Here is a 21402-nt window from a genome sequence, read left to right on the forward strand (position 1 = left end):
CCAGGCGCCCCGAAGCCAATCACTTTTTAAAAGCTGAACCAATCCGATAGGTTAAAAGAAAATGGTACTTATACTTGCTTTAATTTGTTTCTTTGCTTTAGTGAGATCGCCAGCTTCCTCATCAGCCACTTGCACCCTTCCTTTTGTGAGTTAACTTTTTGTGCTCTCTGCTCACTTTTCTATTGGGGGATCAGCCATTTACTTATTGATTTGAAAGATCTCTTTAGTGCTGTTATAGAACATTTATGAAGATTTCTTTATAGAACGTCGCTTTCTATAAATATTTGTTACATTTCACACGAGGGTCCTCTGACTTACAAAAGAGCAAAATGTTGAAATCACATGAGACAAGAAGTCACTCTCTGGGAGGATGATAGTGATCTAACTGCACTTTTTCATTATGACTTCAGGCTGGCACACGCATGCTTGGATGTTTCCAGTTTCTAAAAAGGGAATTGGAATTCTTCCATTCAGGTAACCTGCAGTTGGAGTTTTAAGCCATTTTGCTCTGGGGACAAAATTTTTAGGTTAAATAAATAGAATAAATAAATAGAAAAGCACTATACATTTTTTCATAAGCAATCTGATTCCTTGCTCTGATTCAACATGTCTTGACCACAGATATTGTTGACTTTGCAAAACAGAACACGCCGTTCATTGGTTGGGAGTAAGGAGATCTTAGTTCTTTATGCTATTGCTTTTTTTCTGGTTTGGGGTCTTTCTCTAAAATGGACTTTTGCAAGTCATTTCACCCTTTGGTCCTTGATTTCCACATCTTAGCGTTGCTAGGTAAAATATAGGACATGATGCAATATTTGGGACATGCTTTTACTAAGAAAGTTTCTGTTGGTTATCTAAAATTTATCTGGGCATTCTATATTTTTACTTGCTAAATCTGGTAACTCGCTGTGTAAGGCCTATTCCAGACCGGACAAATTATGGTTGAAATGTAATCCAATTTCAAGGCACCTTGCAGTCTGGGTAATCTGGGCCCTACCCTGCAGTGGGATACCGTCATCCAGAGGAACTGTTCCAGGGATAGCAGTAAAGGAAGTGTTGGTGAACCATGGGGAGGCCAGGGATCTATTTGGAGATAGATAAGACTTGAAACTGGGATCGGAGAAACAATATGGAAGCGACTATAGAAGTGGTAACCACTGATCTTTTACTCTCTCCACCAATTTGCCTTTTCCAGAATGTTATATAGTTGCAATCATACAGTGTGCAGCCTTTTCAGATTGGCTTCTTTCCCTTAGTAATCTAAGGTCCCTCCATGCCTTTTCAGAGCTTGATAGTATTTAAAAATTAATAATGCATGTTTTATTACTAAAAGTAGTAAGTGGAACTTGAGATTTCTTTGCAGTTATTTCCATTCTTAGAATATATTTTATTGAGCGTGTACAGAGGACTGCGTTCAAAAGTCAAGATAATCCTCTTCTCTGTGATGTTACCTTTCATTCATTTGTTTCTGTTTATTTCCATATGTAAAGTTTGCCTTTTTTTTTAATTTTTTGCCTTAATTTTGTTTTTAAGATATGTCAAGCCTAATTTAAACATCAAAACTCCAGGGGCGCCTGGATGGTTCAGTCGGTTAAGCATCCAACTTCAGCTCAGGTCATGATCTCACGGTTCATGAGTTTGAGCCCCACTTTGGGCTCTGAGCTGACAGCTCAGAGCCTGGAGCCTGCTTTGGATTCTGTGTCTCCCTCTCCCTCTGCCCCTCCCCTGCTCACACTCTGTCTCTCTCTGTCTCTCAAAAATAAATACACATTAAAAAAAAAAAAAGGTCAAAACTCCATAAAAAGATCCAGAGAATCTATATCCAACCTTATCACTTCTGCTCTGTTTTCATCTCCCTTTTGCCTCCTGTTGGTAACTATTTTCATTAGCTGCTGGTTTTATCCTTCCCATGTTTATGTTTATTTTTTCAGTAAGTGTGTGTATATAAACTTCCTGTACCTTCTTGTTCAAAAAAAAATAGCTGTCTACTCTATTACCAAATCCTGGAATTCACACCTTTTTGTATGGCTACACTGAACTCCTCTATAAAGATGGGCCAAAATTTCTCTAACCAGACAGACCCCATTGATGGCCATTTAGGTTTCCCAATCTTCTGCTGCAAAAAAAAACAAAAAACAAACAAGCAAAAACTTAAAATAAATAACTGTGTGGAGATGGTGCATGTGCATGTGTGTGCATGTATGTGTATCTGCAGGGTAAGGTCTTAAAAGTGAGGTGGCTGAGCCAGAAGGTAAATGCATGCAATTTTGTTAGGGACGGCCAGTGGCGCTCCATGAGGACTGTACTGTGTTGTAAGAGAAAGGGTGTCTGTGTCCTCAGAGCTCCCTAGCATCAGACTTTTGGGTTTTGGCCAATCTGATATGTGAGATATTTACTATCGTGGTGATAGTCTTCCTTTTAATAGGAGTGTGGTTGAGCATCTTTTCATCCATTCAAAGACCTCTTACCTTTCATGGTCATGGGTTTTGGCCACTTTTTGTGTTGGATTTTATTTTTTTCATCTCAATTTTAGGAGCTTTTTACCTATTAGAGATACATATCTCTATTTGCTCTGTACATAGTACTGATATTATCTTTAGACATCTCTGTATTTGTTATCTATGACACATTATCCAACACTTTACTCCCAATTTGTCCTTTGTCTTTTGATGCTGCTTATGAGGGTTTTTATGCTGTGAAAAAGTTTCTTTATGTTTCTCAGGTCAAATTTATCAACTTTTTCTTTTATTACCTCTGGATTTTAAGTCATAGAGAAGGTTGTCAAATTCAACTATAGTTTCTTCCTTCTTACACTTAGCTCTCTGATCCATTAGGAGTTGTTTTGGGTAAATGGTTTGAGGTTTGAATCTAGTTTTATCTTTTGGCATCATATTGAATTTATATATTAAATTGGAGATAATGGAAACCTGCATGATATTGAGTCATACCCACAAACATGGAATGTCTCCCCATTTGCTCAAGTCTGCTTTTGTTTTGCAGCCCTTTAAATCCAGGTGGACTGCCTGGGTAGGAAGACTAGGAACTAGTAAAACTTCACTCAACAGAAGATAACAGAAAATTGTAATCAATCAGAGCATCTGCTACCAAGGACTTCTGGCCTCCAGGACCTCGACCCCTAGAGGCAGTGAGCCTTACCTTGGCTCTCGGCATCTCTGACACTCCCATTTCTTGGAGAGAGCACTCCACACCCTCTACCTTGCCTATTCTCTGGCTTCATCATGACCCTGACTGATGGGAACAATCTGGCCTCCTAGTTGCCTCCGACTCCACATATCTGCCTCCCACCCTGCTCCTGGCTCGTGGTTGGGCTGTGTGACTGATGTGGAGAAAAGAGTTTGAAAACCCCCAAAGGGATGCTCACCTGCCCAGAAGTTGTGAGGAATAAGATGGTTCCTAGGCGGAGACTCAGTTGCAGAGGGGCATGAATGACATTCGTACTTGGTTCTAGAAGAAGGGGAAAGCCTCTGTAGTCCTTAAGAAGAGTCATCAGCTGGGAACGTGGGCTGGGAATGAGAATGAGGGTGGATCTGGCTACGAAGAAGCAGCAGGAGGATGAGTGGTTATCCAGCAAGGGCCCAGGCTGGCATGAGAGCAGGGTGACAGTACACATGCTACAAAGAATCTTGTCGTCAGATTGGCTCTGAGGGATGAAGGCAAGGGAAGAGGTGATGGCACATTGACCAAGAGTTGTCCTTCCTGACAATAGGCTACTCTAATGTTCCTTCCAACTGGAGACTTGGACTGATACAAGAGTGAAGTCTATTATCATCCAAGCTATTCTCCTAGTAATACAGATGTTGCATTCCTGGCCAATTTGACATACAGAATTTTGAGTTTACCGAATAGGTAAAATAGGGAGCAGACTGGTCTCACCGAAAGCGAGCCTTGGGCTGAAAAGAGCCTTTGCCCATTTGCTCAAGTCACAGATGTGTTCTCTTCTTCCTTTCTGACCTTGCTCCCCGCAAAGGAGGGGAACAGACTGTCAGCATCTGCCACACTTCCTTTTCTCTCTCTGCCTTTTCTGGCCTCTTTTGCTGTTTTCTTCCACTTGCTTTCTGCGTGCCAGGCTTCCTCCCTTAGCTTCCCCCCAAACTTTCTTCCATCTGGGCCCTTAACTAACATTCACAAGTTAACTAGGCATAGGTCTGACCAACAGCTACTTTGGCCTGCAGTGTCAGAAAGCTACCAGGGCCACTGTTCCTACAAGACACCCACCCCACTCCAGCCCAACAAAGAGGGCCAGCACAAGAGAGGAAAAAAGACGGAATGGTTTGGGTGTTTGGGGCCTGGCTTAGGGGGCAAGAAGACTAGATGACCCTAGGCAAGTAATGTCACCTTTCTGAGGCTCAGACTTCACATCATAAATGGGAATGATAAACAGTAGCCCCCTCCTAGCTGCTGTGAGGCTGACCATCATGGGAGTAGGTTACGGCTAGAACCGCAGAACCATAGTGCCAACATCACCCCTTGCCTACTCTGGCAGTGTGTCTAAACCAGCCCTGGCAGGGGAAAAGCCATCAGCAGGTGAGTGGCAGAGCAGAGTAGCTGAACTTTCAGTTCCAGTGAAGATTTGGACTACTTCCAAGGCTCCGTAAACTGCCACAACCACCTAGTGCGTCATTGGGAAGCAATCTGGCAAAGACCATCAGAAGCTTCTCTTCTGGACACCATGAGGGTGTTGCGATTGGTGTAATCTAACTTCTGTGCACATGGGCCAGTGTTCAGAGACCAAGTCAGAAGGAGCCTGAGCTCTCCTTGAATCCGCTTTCTGTCCTCGGAAGATGAGCTGAGGTCAGGGAGACTAAGTGATTCACCCAAGGTCAAGGATAAGTGATTCACCCAAGGTCAAGATCTGACCTTATGTCAGAGCAGGCCCTCTGCTGAATCACAGATCTCTCTTGTGATGGCAAAGGCCTGTGATTCTCAGCTTAGAGTATGGAAACAGGCTTGGGTTTGAGGCCCAGCTCTTCCATGAGTGAGTGGTAGAACTTTGAGCCACTTAACTTAACCTCTCTACAAATCAGTTTCTTCACATATGAAATGAATGTCATAATATGTAAATACGGAAAGCTTTCAATAGCATGTAGTTGTGTTTTGTCATTAGTGGATGCAAGGAAAGACCCAAGAGAAACCAGGGTTGGTTGGGTCTCATCCCCAAGCTCCAATATAATCTGTCTTTTTGTTCTCAAGCTCCGACATCTCACACAGCTAACTGAAACTTTGACAGTCTATCCTGGCTTTGCCCCATAATCTAGACCATATCTTCTTTTTATTTAAAAATTTTTTTAATGATTATTTATTTTTGAGAGAGAGAGAGAGAGAGACAGCATGAGCAGGGGAGGGGCAGAGAGAGGGAGACACAAAATCCAAAGCACACTCTAGGCTCTGAGCTGTCAGCACAGAGCCTGATGCGGGGCTCGACCTCACGAACTGTGAGATCATGACCTGAGCTGAAGTCAGACGCTTAACCGACTGAGCCACCCAGGCGCCCCTAGACCATATCTTCTTTTATTTATTTTTGTTAAATATTTAATACATACAGTAGGTACTTATATACCTGCCACTTGACTTCAGAAGTAGGACACCACCATTGCTTTTGAAGCCCTGTATGCCCCTTCACTGTGATCCCACTTCCTGGTAACCATTCACCTGAATTTTACGTTTATCATTCCCTCTCTCTGTTTGACCTATAGGTATGAGTCTTAAATAATATATTAGTTTTACATGTCTTTAACATTAATATAACAGAAATCATGATGTGTGATCTTCTTTAACTTGCCTTTCTTGCCCAAATTATTTTGTTATTTATCCATACTTATGCAATTGTACTTCACTCATTTTCACTGTTGAATAGTACTCCATTGCATCCATAGGCCACAATTAATTTATTCATTTTCCCGTTGATAGGCAATTGTGTTATTTCCAGTGTTTTTGAATTTTCTATTAAAAATGGTGCTTCTGTGACAATTCTTGCATGTGACCTTGGTGTACGTGGTATATTCGTACTATTTCATCATGTCTATGATCTAAATTGCTTTGGTGATACCAAAGTGTTTCCACAGTGATTGCACCCACTTGTATTTTTATCAACAGTATGTTAGAGTTCCAAATTTTCTTTAAGGTTGGTTGGGACTATCCATTTTTCATCTGTTCATCTAGTGATTAAAACTCATATCCACTGTGCTGTGCAAATCACGACTGTTTATTATGCTATGTTGTTCTCCGTGTGCTGTGGAAACCATGTGTGGCCTCATTCTTTTCACAAGTAATCAGCTAAGACTTGGTATCCTCAATTTCCATGTTTTCACTGATCTTCTGGGTAAGCTGGTTGCAGCTACAGACCAGTCATGGCAGCCTGGAACAATATGGCCGTCACACTACACACCACATGGGGCAAAATGTCCAGTCTGGAAAAGCAGACTCTCATTTTTATTATGTCAGACCAAATACAGTAAAAAAAGAAGAAAGACAAGTGGCTGTAAAAAGAAAAAGCAGAAGTGTGACTCTTGCCCCTGCTTTTTTTTCTCTGGGGAAATAAGAAGTTGCCAGTCCAGGTGCTAAACAGAGTTGTTGGTTAACAGAAAAGTCAAGTGGCTGATGGGGTGCACTTTACAGTAATTTAGAAGACACAGGCTATCATCATCCCATTCAGTGAAGCTTGATTTTCTTAATCCTTGATGATGTTGCAACAGCCTTCACCATCCTGGTCTACTAGTTTCTTTCAGTTAAGAACTATGGAGAGAGGATGGGGGGGTGTCTAGAGCTCTTTCGGGATACGCTGCAAGCAAATTGAGCTGCTTGTTTGGGGAAAATAAACAACTGGAAGATGCAAGTGCTTGCATTTTTCTTGTGAAAGATCGTCTGCTCCCTTGCTAGCCTGGCCAATTCAGTGGCTTGGCCAAGCAGAAGGGCCCCACCCTTTAATAGCTCTGAGGATTCTGCTCCTGATCATCTGGTCGAACTAGAAATTCAGAGGTAGTACATGAATAATCAAGCTTTACCCAGAGAAATACAGAACTTCTGTTTGTACAAAGAAGAAGTAGAGAAGGGAAGAAATCCACCTACGACTTCCACCTCTGCCAGTACCACTGTTCCTTCTCCTCCTCCTCCCTCCCCTCCTCCTCCTCCCTCCCCTCCTCCTCCTCCATCTCCCTCCCCTCCTCCATCTCCCTGCCCTCCTCCTCCTCCCTCCCCTCCTCCTCCTGCCTCCCCTCCTCCTCCTCCTGCCTCCTCTCCTCCTCCCTCCCCTCCTCCTCCTCCCCTCCTCCTCCTCCATCTCCCTCCCCTCCTCCTCCTCCCCTCCTCCTCCTCCACCTCCCTTCCCTCCTCCTCCACCTCCCTTCCCTCCTCCTCCACCTCTCTCCCCTCTTCCTCCACCTCTTTCCCCTCCTCCTCTTCCTCTTCCCTCCCCTCCTCCTCCCACCTTCTTCTCCTTCCTTCCTCCTCTTCCCCTCTTCCTCCTCCTCTTTTCCCTTCTCTTCTTCACTCCCCCACCCCATCTCCTTCAGTTCTTCTCTTCCTCTCCTTCCCCCTCTATCTTCAGCCAGACCTGGGGTCTGTACCAGAAGAGGCAACTTGGAACCTCTACTCTGTCCTTTCTCTGTATTCTTCAGACCCAGAAGAGGACTGGTCACCTGGGCAAATGTGGTAAATGTGCACCTTCCTCACCAAGGTGAGCAGGGTGTGCTTGCTGGCTACAGGGAAGTGTGCCAGGCATAAAAGGAACCGTTTCTCTCATTTTCTTCCTCCCTGATCTTAAACTGCCTTCTGCTCACTAAATGACAGTACAGAAATGCTATTTTCATATCATGGTTCTTTAAGTGGAAAAGTTTATCCATGAATTTATGCAAATGAGCAGAAAGTCCCAAAGAGACCTGAGAATTGATTATTCTGCTTTTTCTTGAGCCCAGGAAGCTACTGGGGACAGAATGACACCTGCTGAAAACAAGGACTATATGTGTTTGGGACAACAGGAAGTAGTGACCAGCCAGAAGCCCGTCCTGACCTGATTACAAATCTGGTTATAAAAGAAAGCAGCTGGAAAGAAATTTGCATGTCCAATAGGTTTCACTATTAAAGTTTACACAACGTGGAGTAATCAGCCAAGCTGGCTGGCTACCCAGATCACATGATTGTGTAGAAACATGAAACTTGACTATGTGCTCGAGCAAGTTTTACTTCTCCCTAGTGTAGGGTGTCTGCCAGCAGCCGGCACTCTCTCGGAAATCAGACTCAAGTGACTGGGACCCTTGAGATCAAAGGCTTACCATGCTACTCCCTAGGAGGGCCAGTGACTGCTGACCTTACCACTGACGGTTATTCGTGGCTCTTATAATTAACAAAAAGAATGGACAAGCTTAACAAAATAACTGTCCCTGCCAGTCAGAAGTTGAGGTAAGATTTTCCCCATCCAATACTTCTCCTTCCTTTTTTTTTTTTTTTTCTTTAATGATCTACTGATTCTGAGAAAAACTGAAATCCTGGAATACTTTGCTCATTGTAAGGCAGTGGGTGGCAATTGCTATAGAGAAGTACCCTGAGTTTTTAAAGAAATATGTAGGAACAAGTGGGCTTATTCTAGCTGGCTTTTGTCATTGAAAGATGCATGTAGGAAGCCCTGGGGAGACGGTAAAAAAGAAAACCCAAGGACTTAGATTCTATTGAAGTTCAGCTTTCAGAGTCTGAATACAACAAATTATTCGAAGGATGCGTTTGTCTAATCTGAATCTCAACCATTTCACTGTGGATTACTATTTAATGTTTAATGTTAAAGATGGTTGTAATCATTTGTATTCATTGCAGTTGTCTCTTATTTATTTTGTGGGTGGATATCACAATTGTGTGGGGACATGAGATCTGTTTTTCCAGTGTTATTTTGTCACTACAGCAATTATCTAATAAAAAGCCACTTAGAAATTAAAAACCAGAAGTGGCCCAAGGGGCAAGAATCAAACAACTCCTCTGAGCTGTGGAAAAGACAGTATCCCAACTTTTTATTTTGAAGATCTTTTTATTTCATGGTAACAGCATCATGGTTGTTGGAGATCGGAAATTTTAAATGTTCAGTGAGTGTTTTATATTCCAACTACCACTTTGACCTTCAGTTTGTCATGGGTGATGTGACACGTGCAACAAGTAAACTATCACAAATAATAAAGAGCTAGACAATTAGAGGTTTTGAGACAAAATTTAAGAGAAATGAGTCTGGAATTTGCAGAGTGACCGCCCTTCACAGTGAGAATTTGGATCTTATACCGGTTAGGTGTTTGGTAAATGGTGTTTTGAAATGAACTGCTGATCTGGGACCAGTAGGCTCCATCAGCACGGTCAGCCATTTCAAGGGTGTGTTGTTGGGTACTGTGGTTTGACCTGCACTGACAGGGGCCAAGAACGTACCTCAGTCTTTCCCTTGGTCTTGAGTCACTACACTCTCATGGGAGGGGGGGCAGATGAATCAATGAAAGTAGTAAGAGACTAAATGAATATAAGAAGGGAATTGGAGTAGCTGAGAAAGATCTCATGGAGAAAATGCTTCAAGAGCTAGGTTTGAGAGGCAAGTAAGACAAAAGTAGGGTGAGAATTGGAGGAAAAACAATGAGCCGGGAGGGAGGAAATAGAGAAACGCAACTTGGAACTGGACTTGAACACAATCCATTGGTGGGATGATGAGAGTGTTCTGTCCAACAGAGACTATGGAGTAGGGTGTATGGAACCAGAAGGTCCTGGTAAATTGGGATGTGTAGGGTGGAGTCAGCTCACAAAGGACAGTGAGGGCTCTAACCACAGGGGGTTAGAGAATGGTTTACAGGAATAGAAATGTCATGCCAGCAAGCATGTAATAGGGGGCAGGGATACTCTGTAATGGGGCCAGTTAAGCAGCCTAAGCATCTAGTGCCATAGGCCTGGACTTGAGGCACAGCAGTAAGAAGTGAAAGGAAAAGAGTGTAGGAAAGACATGCCAAAGAAATCAACAAGGCATGGATATTAGGGCTTCTCTCAAATGAGCAAGAGGGTTTTATATAGTCCTTTCCAAACATTCCATAACCTGGAGCTACGCTAAGCCTTAGAACCTCTTTTAGGAAATCCAGATGGGAATTTAAATAAGGAAAGGGAATAGAACCTGAATCATCATATGAGCTCCACCCTCTACCACCCTGGGACAAAGTCCAGCTTAATCACAGAGTGAGTGGTCAATAGGCAGTATACAACCATAGATTATAGGGCGGGAAACCAAAATTATATTGTGGATAATCATACACCGCACTCATCCGCTGAAGCAGAAGTAAATTTTTTTCCACTTGGTTACTCAGTTGTCTTTACAGAATTGGCCTGTTTTGGTAAAATGTGCACTGCCAACGCGGAGCTTGTCAACGACAGGAAATTGTAAACATGATGGACTTGAAGCACCACCTTAAATCTTTTCTGTAATTAGGTGGGATGTCAAAGAATAGGGAAATGAAATACTTGATCCCTGTGATTTGTGCCCTCTGTCCTGACTGACACCAATTCGGAAGGTTGCATAACTGCAATTATTTGGTACCAGGTGACAGTATAAGTGAAGAGCTGTGTTTATATCCTTAGGTTTATCAAAATTTATGTGAGACTTTGCCTAAACTCTTAGCCACAAAAACAGAGAGATAGTGAGTGTCCATCAAGGGCACATAGTGATCCTGGAACATAATAACTGTTAGATTAAAACTGGCAGTCATGAATATCACTGCTATTCTTTCTTCTTAATTCCGTAGTTGTGCAACTGATTTCCTGAACATAAACGCAGAACTTTGCATTGATCCTTGGTAAAGTTTATGTTCATTTCAGTTCTTCTTTTTGGCCATTTTGGTTATTTTACCTATTGATTGTGTGACACGTGTGGCATTTAGCTTTGCAAGGACTCTAGATGTGACAAACACCCTTCCTCTGCCTTAACCTAAGTGGCGAAAAATCTGTTGAGCACGGCAGAGCCCTGTCTTGGGTGTCTGGATCTCACTGCCAGGACTCTCACTTGGAGATGTAATTTCACAGCTTCTGGGACATGACTTCTCTCCTCAGGTCTTGGAATCTTCAATTGGAATTTCCAGTTACTTGGCTTTTCAAGTTCAATTCTTCAGAAACAAATTCACCAGGGCATCTGGTTGGCTCAGTAGGTAGAACATGTGACTCATCATCTTGGGGCCGTGAGTTCAAGTCCCACAATTAGGTGTAGAAATTACTTTTTTAAAAAAGGAAAGAAATTCACCTTATTTTCACCTTTCTGCCACTAGCTCCATCTCTGAGCCTCCCTATTTCCGTCAATTGCATCGTCATCAACCCTAACTCTAATTCATCCCTCTCTGCACCCCCATTCACCTACCGCACCCTGTAGTCTTTCTTTAACGAAGCTTCCATATATTCCATGTATGGCTTTTCTACCACGCCACCCTGGATAAGTCCTCCCCTCTCCTGTGTCCCCCATCTGCAAATGCCGAGTTTGGATGAGCCAATTCCCGAAGCCCCTCTCGGCTCTAATGCCATGTGATCATTTAGGCATGGAGACTATTCTCTGACCCTACTGTTTAAAGATAGACAGCTTTCAATGATTTTATCCCAAGGCCTTCAGGAGATGTTTCCTGACTGAATCATCCATCTTTGAAAGCTGTCCATCCCTAAACAGTGAGGTCAGAAAACACAACTACACAGCATCCAACAAGGTCACCTAGAAGGTTGCTGTGATGTATTTAGAAGGACAATGCAATTGGAGCCCAAAAGTGCTGAATTTCAACGGCCCATTGCTAGCATATGGGTCCTGAGGAAGTCACTCAACTTCCGTAAGCTTCAGTTTCCTCAGGTGTCAAAACTAGAGATGCCTTCCTCACAGCCTTTTCGTGAAGACGAAGTAAGACAACATGGGCTGATGTGCCAAGAATGGCATTGGCTTCATGGTCAGTATAACAAGCAAATAAAAAGTAAACACAATAGCCAGTACTTCAACCCACATATCACGAGTGACCATTTGCAGTCTCTCTTTCTTCTCACGGTAATGGATCCAACCCCCTTGAATTAGAATGGCAAGCAGAGCAGGAAGCTGCCCAGGGCCTCATGATGGGTAGAGCAACTCTTGAACATACATGTGTCTGGGAGCTTCTCTCTTCTCATTCTTTATAAGCTTAGGGCAGAGGCCTGTACTCGTGAGGGAAGGAAAAAGAAGGCACAGCATCTAATGGTAGAGACAAGATAGACTTCCCAGGAAGTATTTCTCTTCACACTGCCCATCTGCATTATGTCAGCCAAGAAACTGGTCAACTGGGACTTCTTGTGTCACACCAATGGATGGACTCCTCGGACAAGGCCTCTTTCTCCTTGTGGGCAAGCTACCCTGGAGCCACGTTATGAGAATTTGCTTAGTATTTATAGCTTTCAGGGTCATTGGCTAGGGAAACTCGGGGCACTCTTTCTCACCCACTCTGGGCATGGTTGTACCAGGAAAACCCTAAACCAGAGTCTACATCTCCAAAGCACCCTCTGTCCTGGATCCAGTGATCGCCAGGGTACCATAGCCGAACAACTCCCTTCTTTTCACGCAACTGGTCTCGAAGTGGGCTGTGATACACTTAATTAGGTTCGCAAGGATGGAACCACAATTACATTCCAGCCAAGACTCCTACATCACGGAATTGGAGGAGACTGGGCTGGTACTACTCCAGAGAGGAGTTCTGGAGTAGTTCTCTCCAGAGAACTTCAGGCACACATTTGCAGATAGTCTCTTGATTTTCCCCCACGGATGACGAACCTCATCTGTTCAGTGGAGAATTTACTGTTTGGTTCATTTTCAAAGAGGATCTTACTCTTGCCCACATGCAGCAGCATCACGGAATCTAGGCTGGTTAAAGAATACGAATAGGAGGGGCGCCTGGGTGGCTCAGTCGGTTAAGCGTCCAACTTCAGCCAGGTCACGATCTCACGGTCCGTGAGTTCGAGCCCCGCGTCAGGCTCTGGGCTGATGGCTCGGAGCCTGGAGCCTGTTTCCGATTCTGTGTCTCCCTCTCTCTCTGCCCCTCCCCCGTTCATGCTCTGTCTCTCTCTGTCCCAAAAATAAATAAACGTTGAAAAAAAAAAAGAATACGAATAGGAGGGGTGCCTGGGGGGCTCAGTCAGTTGAGCGTCAAGTCTTGATTTTGGCTCAGGTCATGGTCTCATGGTTTGTGAGATGGAATCCCGTGTCGGGCTGACAGCACAGAGTCCGCTAGGGGTTCTCTCTCCCTCTCTCTCTGTCCCTCCCCCACTCATGCTTGCTCACTTCTCTCTCGAAATAAATAAGTAAACTTTAAAACAAAGAATATGAATAAGAAAAAAAAAATTGAACGATAGCTTGTAGCAGGGAAACGGAAAGGTCTCTCTGGCTTTTTAGAGACTCCACGGAAGCCTCCTTCTGCTGCCCTCCGCGAAGGCCTGGCTGCATCATTTAGATCGGTGCTTCTCCACGAGGGGCACTTTCGTTCCCCAGGGGACACTTGATCATCACAAATGTGGAGGGGGTGCTGCTGGTACCAACAGGTAGACACCAGAGGTGCTGGTAAGCATCCTACACTTACAGAGCAGTACTTACAGCAAAGAATCGCCAAAAATTGCAGTAGAGCTGCTGTTGAGAAACTGATTTAGGCCAAGTAAATGAATTCTGTCTCGAACAGGAAGCCCCTCTTCATTTGTATATTCTTATAGAGATGGTATGTGTTTAAAGTTTAGAATATATATCTTTGCAATTGATAAGCCTTCTGATATTCCTCTATCTGGGACGGTTTGGGTGAGGGGTTGCCAAGGAGAAGGGCTAGAGGTGCTGGGGCCTATATTTCAATGAGTTACTATTTTAAAAAAAATTTAGGGTCAAATAAAACTAGATTCCACAAACGACATGCACCAATGGGGTATATGTTGTTCTCTCCAGAGAAATGAAAGCAGGAAAGATCTCCAGGCATAAGGTCATCTTGGAATAGTCTCTGTTTCTACCTCTGTAAGCAGACCAGGTAAACCATGAGTGCAAATCCTTAGAGTTGGGATAAAAAGCCAATTAAGTGGTAACATAGTTATTAGGAAGTCCAAGGGCTTATAGATCTGATCCTATGGCCAAACTCTGGACAGAGGTGGATACACTGTGTCTGTCCTAGAGCAGAATGCGTTGCCCTGAGGTCCATGGGTAGAATGTTTCGGGATAAAAGACAGGTTGAGGTGTGGGGGATGAGACGCTATGTATCGGTCCACCCTTTAATGTCTTCTCAATCCCATGTGAAGATGCTGCAGCACTGTGAGGCACGGATCCAAATAACTCTGCCATCACCTTGGATAGTTTCTGCAGCACAATTCACCCTTTCTTCCCTGATCTCCCCATGGCCACTGGTGTATATTTTGTGAAACTGATGGCTGGGTTTTGAGGGTGCAACTTTTTTTTAAAAGAGTTTATTCCAGCTTTAGTAGAAAGGAGTCCTCTATCCAGCCTCCCATGACTCTTTAAGTTGGCGTTGATCTTATCCAGAGGTGAGCAGTTGGTGTGATCCTCTTACACTATTGGGAATGATGAGAGGGTATGCGTGCAAGGGGTCCAGGCTGGTGTGGGGCTGCTGCGTGTTGTAGTGTCAGATGCTCAGGCTCATGGGTGACCCCAGATCCTGCTTCCAAGCCAAAGGGCTGCAGTGCCCTTGCCCACTATGGCTATGACCTTGCCGGGGAAACCATCTGAGTCTGCTTAACCAGACTCTGTCTCTGTTGGATAATGGTCAGAGGGGCTTCCACTCTCTCCCCATCGGACGCGTGTGTCTCTTGCTTCGTGATTCCCCTCTGTCAGCCCCTCTTCTGTGTCAGCCTTTCTGCTTCTTTAAGGTGGCCCTGTGTCTCTCTGTTCAGGGCCGTTGATGTCTAAGCCTCAAGGACAGCTTCAGTGTTCTCACTGCACACGCTTGCTGGACTTCCTGGGCCCCTAGAAATGATGTAGTCAGTTCTGGTCACAGGTTCCCTGAGCCACGCCAGCTGAGCCTGCTCCCCCTGCTCTGTGGAAGGACACGGACAGCAGCAGAGAAGCCCCCATCCAGATCACACAGGTCTCCTGGCGAGGACTTGGGAGGCCGTCTCTTTAGCAACTTTATTTCTGAGGCAAGAAACCTAAGGCCCAGAGAGGTGAAGTCACTGTCGGAGCTCACATAGCCGATCCTGCTCCAGAACCATAGCTCCCTGTTTGCCTGCTGGGAGAAGGGAGTACATAGGCCACTCCCCTCTTTTTTTTTTTTTTTTTTTACCCTGTGTCAGGTGTTGACCAATAGAGGTTGGTCCAGCTTAGTCTATATTCTGTATTTGCCCTAGATATTAAAAAAAATTTTTTTAATGTTTATTTATTTCTTGAGAGAGAGAGTGTGTGTGAGTGAGGGAGGGGCAGAGAGAGAGGGAGACACAGAATCCAAAGCAGGCTCCAGGCAGTCAGCACAGAGCCCAATGTGTGGCTGGAACTCACGAACTGCGAGATCATGACCTGAGCGGAAGTTGGGCGCTTAACCGACTGAGCCACCCAGGCGCCCCTAGACATTTTTTTTTAACTAAAAGAACTAATTTACTAGTGAGAAACCCCAGAAACCCCTACAGAACCATGCCTGTCAGTATTTCAGGCTCTTACAGGTTTCCTGGTCTGCACTTGAATTCTGTGCTGACCCAGCACATTTGATATCTACGGATACATATTTTTCCAAGAACGTTCCCACAGTCGTTTGTGTAGTCTGAGAGTGAGCTGTAATTATAAACAGAAGAGTTGGTCTCACGCATAGACTGAGCATACAGGACCGACGTGGTATAATTTAAGAAGTGCTCAGAAAGGTGTTTTTGCCATACTGGAAAGAATAGGATCTTTGAAATCAGGCAGGTCTGGATTTGAATACTTCTCTGTACTTACCAGCTCATGGTCTTTGAACGGGTCATGTAATCCCTTTTCGCCTCAACCTTTTCATCTGGAAAGTAATATCATACATTATTATAATAACATATAACATAACAGGGGTGTTGTAGCAGTGAATATGTTAAACAGAGAGGAAGAGATCCGTGGATGCTTCCTTCCCCCAAATCCCTCCTGGCCGGGGCTTTCCCAAATTGTGTCATTAAAGAGGCATCCATGCGGGATAAGGCAGTGTCTCAGAGTCCCGGTTCAAAATGAAAGCTCACCGAGGGTAATAGGTTAAGGCATTAAGGCACTATCTGTCAACAACATCCCTGCGGCTGGAGGGCAGATAGCTGGGCTTTTCTCTCCCGCACAGAGGTGGCTCAGTCCACAGCTGTTAGCTGAAAGAATGGGACTTTGTTCAGGAAAGAACAGGTGATAAGGAGGGAAAGTTTGGAGGAGGGAGACCACGCCTAAGCAAAGGGAGTTGGCGGTGGGGGGCTGTGGTTAAGGATGCTCCCTACAGGGTGAGAGATCCCCCCCCATTCAATTTGTTGTCGTTGTTTACTTTACAACTTCACTGCTATGGGATGAAGAATAATCTCTTAGGCACAGGAAGCATATCAGTGTCCACACTCAGTACCTGGCCGGAAGGAAAGTCATCTTATTTTAGTGCGAATAACTATGGGTGGGATAAAATACAAACTTGGGAAATACACTTTCAAAAGGGAAATGGCAAATGAAATACCAAATCCTTGGAAAACCAGATCCTCGTCGTTATCTGTGACTATTGTGCCTTTTAAGCAGTCTTTACAGCCTGTTTAGGGTCAAAGTCTTTTTCTTTTTCTTTTTTTTTTCCTTTACAATAGAAAGTCTTTTCATTTCATTTCATATCATTCTCCACATTCAAAAATGATCACATTTGCAAACCAGTCACAGATGATTGGGCCTAATATACCTGATGCATGCCGAACACAACCTCTTAAAACGATTAAAACAAAAGGTATTTGTGTAAATACCTCCAAATAAAATGGGGGGAAATCTGCTTTAAAATTGCTAGTGACCTTTTTGTGGGAATGAGGTTTCCTTTTGGGGTGATGTAAAACCTCTGCAACTAGATAGCGGTGGTGGCTGCACCCCATCAGGAAGTTGCTCAATTGCACACTTCGAAATGGTAGAAATGGTCAATTTTACACAGTGTATTTCGCCTCCATAGAAAAAAGTGACAATGAAATTATTTTCTGTACTTACCATAAAATATTATACTTGGGGATCCGTGCTATATTTTTTTTCACCAATTAGATGTTGTTTCAAAGTGTGTTTTCACGTATTATTAATAAGCATTTTTGGATGGTTTTTAAGAATTACAAGGCTTCTTTCCACTTCAATCCCCACATGTGATATTCCCCAATAGGGTTTTTTACTCAGATCCCAGTGAAATGAGCTTAACTGAGCCGAATTTTTCAACGTACTAGAAATATCATGCCTCAAAATCACTCTTCACTCTCTGAAAATATCTTTGCTTTTAACTATCAAACTGGGATGCCCAGATAAGTGGGTGACAATATTATATTGTGCCAATGTAGACATAGGCAAGAGTCCTTTTTTCCCATCAAGGTTAATCTTTAAAAGGACATGCTTGGGGCGCCTGGGTGGCTCAGTTGGTTGGGCATCCGACTCTTGGTTTCTGATCAAGTCATGATCTCACAACTCATGGGTTCGAGCCCTGCATTGGGCTCTAGGCTGACAGCATGGAGCCTGCTTGGGATTCTTTCTTTCTCTCCGCCCCCCCTCCCCTGCTCACTGTCTCCTTCAAAATAAATATATAAATTAAAAAAAAATTTTTTTTTAATTTAAATGAGCATGCTCGGTTACTTGGGTGGCTCAGTCAGTTGGTTAGGCATCCAACTCTTGATTTCAGTTCAGGTCATGATCTCGTGGTAGTAAGATCAATCCTGTCAGCCCCTCCCCCTGCCCCAGTCCCCCTCCCCTGCTGAGCACAGAGCCTGTTTAGGATTCTCATTCTCTTTGCCCTTCCCCAACTCACACGCACTGTCTCCCCCCCCCCCCCCCTCTCTCTCTCTCTCTCTCTCTCTCTCTCGCTGAAAATAAATAAATAAATAAATAAAAGAACATGCTTAAATTCTTAAAAACACATTCCTTTTCTAGAATTACACAGAATTACATTTTCGGAAGGTTCTGAAATGTGATTAGAATTATACATCACATCATCGTCTTACAAATTTGTTGTTTGGGAATCATCAGTTCCCCAGGGCAATTTTCATGCCGGTTGAGGAGAGGCCGTGAACATAGCAAAATGTCAGCTGTCTGCACCTTGTTAGAACAAAGAGCATGTCAAAGCCAAGCACAGTGACAGGATTAAATAACATGACCTCTGGGGACTGTTCCAAACCAACAGTCTGTGCCATCTGTGGACACAGGAGCCTCCTGTAACTTTTTTGCATTTTGCAACCTGCTTATGTATGTATGGCTTTTTGGAAGAGATTTCCCTTCCCCCCAGTCCCTCCCTGCTGCGTGAGTGGCTGAGCGAGGGGACCAGCAAGGCCTCCTCAGCGCTGGGAGGAAGGAAAGGGTGTCCCTGCAGTCCCCGCAAGTCAGTAGAAACTATCACAGCAAGTGGCAGATCATCTAAGAACTTCTTGAGTCTAGTTTAGCCTATTTCCTTTGTCACCTCATCAGTCTCAGGGTGCTGTGCCCCGTGCCTAACTGCCTCTGACAGGGTAAAGCGTGCCAGGATTTGTAAAAAGGATTCAGGGCCTTCATAGGATCATCCCTACTCCTGCCTGTGCAGGTCAGCCCAGTTGGACTTATAACCCACATCAGCACTTCAGACATGCCAAAGACAACCACAAAGTATTTGGAGATCGCGGTAGAAAGAAAAGAAAGAAAAATGGTAGAGTGTCTGGAGAAACTTGCAAGTTAATTTCTCTGGTTAACGGTGGTTAAGAACCGCAGAAACAAGTTGCTAACAGTTAAGCTGCATGCACCCCTCCACGCCAGGTCTCCTGGGCAGTCTTTGTCACTAGGATGCCGTGAAAGGACACGGGCACGTGGTGCCCTGGTCTCCCTCCGTGAGTCCAGCCACCCTGCTTCTCAGGAGGTCCCAGACCCCAGAGGCCTGGACCGGGTTCCTACCCACTCCCCACCTGCCTGCACTACCCTCTGCCTCTCCTCCTGCCATCTGTCCCGTCCTCTTTGTTTTCTGCCCCTCCTTAAAGATAGAGACAGGCCGCTAAGAGCCCATGCTTCCCTCTAGCAACAAGTCAGCTCTTGAGGACCAGCAGCGTGGTGGTGGGGGCACATGTGTCCCCAGTAAAGACTGCTTGCTTGGTGGAAGGATCGGATGCCTTCTCCAGGGATAGAGATGGAGGTGACCAAACAGGCCTGTGGTGATGGCCCCTCCTGCCCGGGTAAGGGTCAGGCTGAAACAAGCCAGCATAGGTTATCCACGGGTGGTTGGGAGCATGGGCTCTGGAGTCAAAAGGCCCCACTTTGAATCCCAGCTGTCCTCAACTGGGTGTAGGACATGGGACAGATTACCCAACTTCTCTGAGTGAATGTTTTCTCATGTATTAAAACTGGGATAATCACAACAATGTGAATATGCAATGTATAGGCGAAAACACTACTGATCTAGACACTTAGAGGTAGTTAAGATGACAAATCTGGTGTGTAGTTATTTTTAATCACAGTAAAAAATGCGGATAATAATAGGACCTACCTCAGAGGGTCGCGAGGGTTAAGTGAAGTAATAGATGCAAAGCACCTGGCGCATAACACAGGCTCACTAAGCGCCAGCTTTTACTATTGAACTACCGATTATCTGAGTCTGACCACCGGCATGGCTTCCTGGGCACGGACTGTTCATGGTGGCTCTGGGCTGTGGCACAAGAAAGTGGAAGACGCAGTCCCTGCAACGGAAAAGCTGGGCCTCTGGCAGGAGACCCAAGCCATGTGTGGAAAGGGAAAGAACAGGGTGTGATGGAAAGAGCTGGGGGAATCTTTAGCTAATCAATCTTTTTTTTTTTTTAAGTTTTTGAAATTTATTTTGGGAGAGAGAGCATGCACAAGCAGGGAGGAGGAGAGAGAGGGGGAGAGAGAAGGGGAGAGAGAGAATCCCAAGCAGGCTCTGCACCATCAGTGCAGAGCTCGATGTGGGGCCCGAACTCACGAACCCTGGGATTATGACCTGGGCCGAAGTCAGATGCTCAACCGACCAAGCCACCCAAGAGCCCCTTTTGCTAATCAATCTTGGGGCAGTGGCAACATTTCTCTAGAACTTAGTTTCCTCCCTTACAACAAGAGGGGATTGATCCACGATATTACTAAAGTCTCTCTCACTGTGACTACCTTAATGACAAGCAAACCTAGGAGTCAGGGTTTCCAAGCTGTGTGGTCCGAGACAAGACAAGCGTCATGATCTCTCTGGGCCTTGGTATCTGCATCTGTGAAATGGGACGGTGGTGCTAACTCATCCTTGGGGGGCTTCCTCCACCACAGAAGGGGCTGTCAAAACTTTTGTGCCATCTCCAGTGCGGACTCACTTTCTAGAAGGAAGAAGCCCCCTCTCCTGCTGAATTTGCAAATCTAAATACAGCACCAATGATGCCACAGGAAGGAGGGACATGAGGAAGCTGGGCCAGGACTAGAAGAGGGTTGGAGAGGCAGAGGAGGGAAGCCTGCCAGCCAACGGGATGGGACAGTCTCCGCCGCATGCAGATAGCAGACTAGTCACTAAAAAGTGGCATTCTGCTTCAAGATGATGGTTCACAACCAGAGACTTCAGCTTTGAGACAGAAATTATCCAAAAGGAAGATATTTTGTGCAAATCAGAGAATCCCCCAGTCTCTGTCTGTGTTTGTCCTCTGGTTTCACATAAACCAGAAGGTTTTTGTCATGAGATTAGGGGGTGGCAGGACCTTTTTCCTGCATTCCCAGGGGGAAGGATTTGTGCTCAAGCTAGTTAGCTCTGTGTCAGGCACCTGACTTTCCCAGCGTGGACACTCATCCAGGGTTTATAGACTAAAGAAGACAAATACATGTTTCATGTAAAAAAAAAAATGATAACATTAAACTTTAAGAAGAAATCTTCCACCCATCAGTAAGTTAAATAGTATTTCAAGATAATACTTTAAAAATCAAAAGTAAGGCAAAAAAAAATAGTTCACAATGAACAAAATATTGAAATGTTATTGTTTATTTACTTATTTATTTTGTTTTTTGTTTAATTTATTTTGAGAGAGAGAGTGGGGGAGGGAGGGAGAGAGAGAGAGAGAGGAGAGAGGAGAGAATCCTAAGCAGGCTCCACACTGATGCAGGTCTGGAACTCATGACCTGTGAGATTATGACCTGAGCACAAGTCAGATGCTTCACTGAATGACCCACCCAAATGCCCCAAAATATTGACATTTTAAATGAAGACAGGACCAGTATTGCGGATCTGTTCTGCCTCAGACCCCAGTATGGTCCACTGT

At 44.5% G+C, this 21402-nt stretch overlaps 1 protein-coding gene across 2 annotated transcripts in view; it reads left to right on the forward strand.

Moving 5' to 3' along the window:
- Positions 1-8169: 8169 nt before the first annotated feature.
- BLNK (B cell linker) overlaps positions 8170-21402 on the forward strand; it is a 75484-nt gene continuing 62251 nt past the window's right edge. Inside the window, exon 1 of one of the 2 annotated variants that reach the window (XM_030334411.1) lies at positions 8170-8415. In XM_030334411.1, coding sequence (XP_030190271.1) covers positions 8369-8415 — 47 coding nt within the window. In that variant the 5' untranslated portion in view covers positions 8170-8368. The remainder of the gene's footprint in view (positions 8416-21402) is intronic. The other variant, XM_030334412.1, reaches the window with a different exon arrangement.

The sequence above is a fragment of the Lynx canadensis genome, chromosome D2, assembly GCF_007474595.2.
Source record: "Lynx canadensis isolate LIC74 chromosome D2, mLynCan4.pri.v2, whole genome shotgun sequence".
Taxonomy (NCBI): domain Eukaryota; kingdom Metazoa; phylum Chordata; class Mammalia; order Carnivora; family Felidae; genus Lynx; species Lynx canadensis.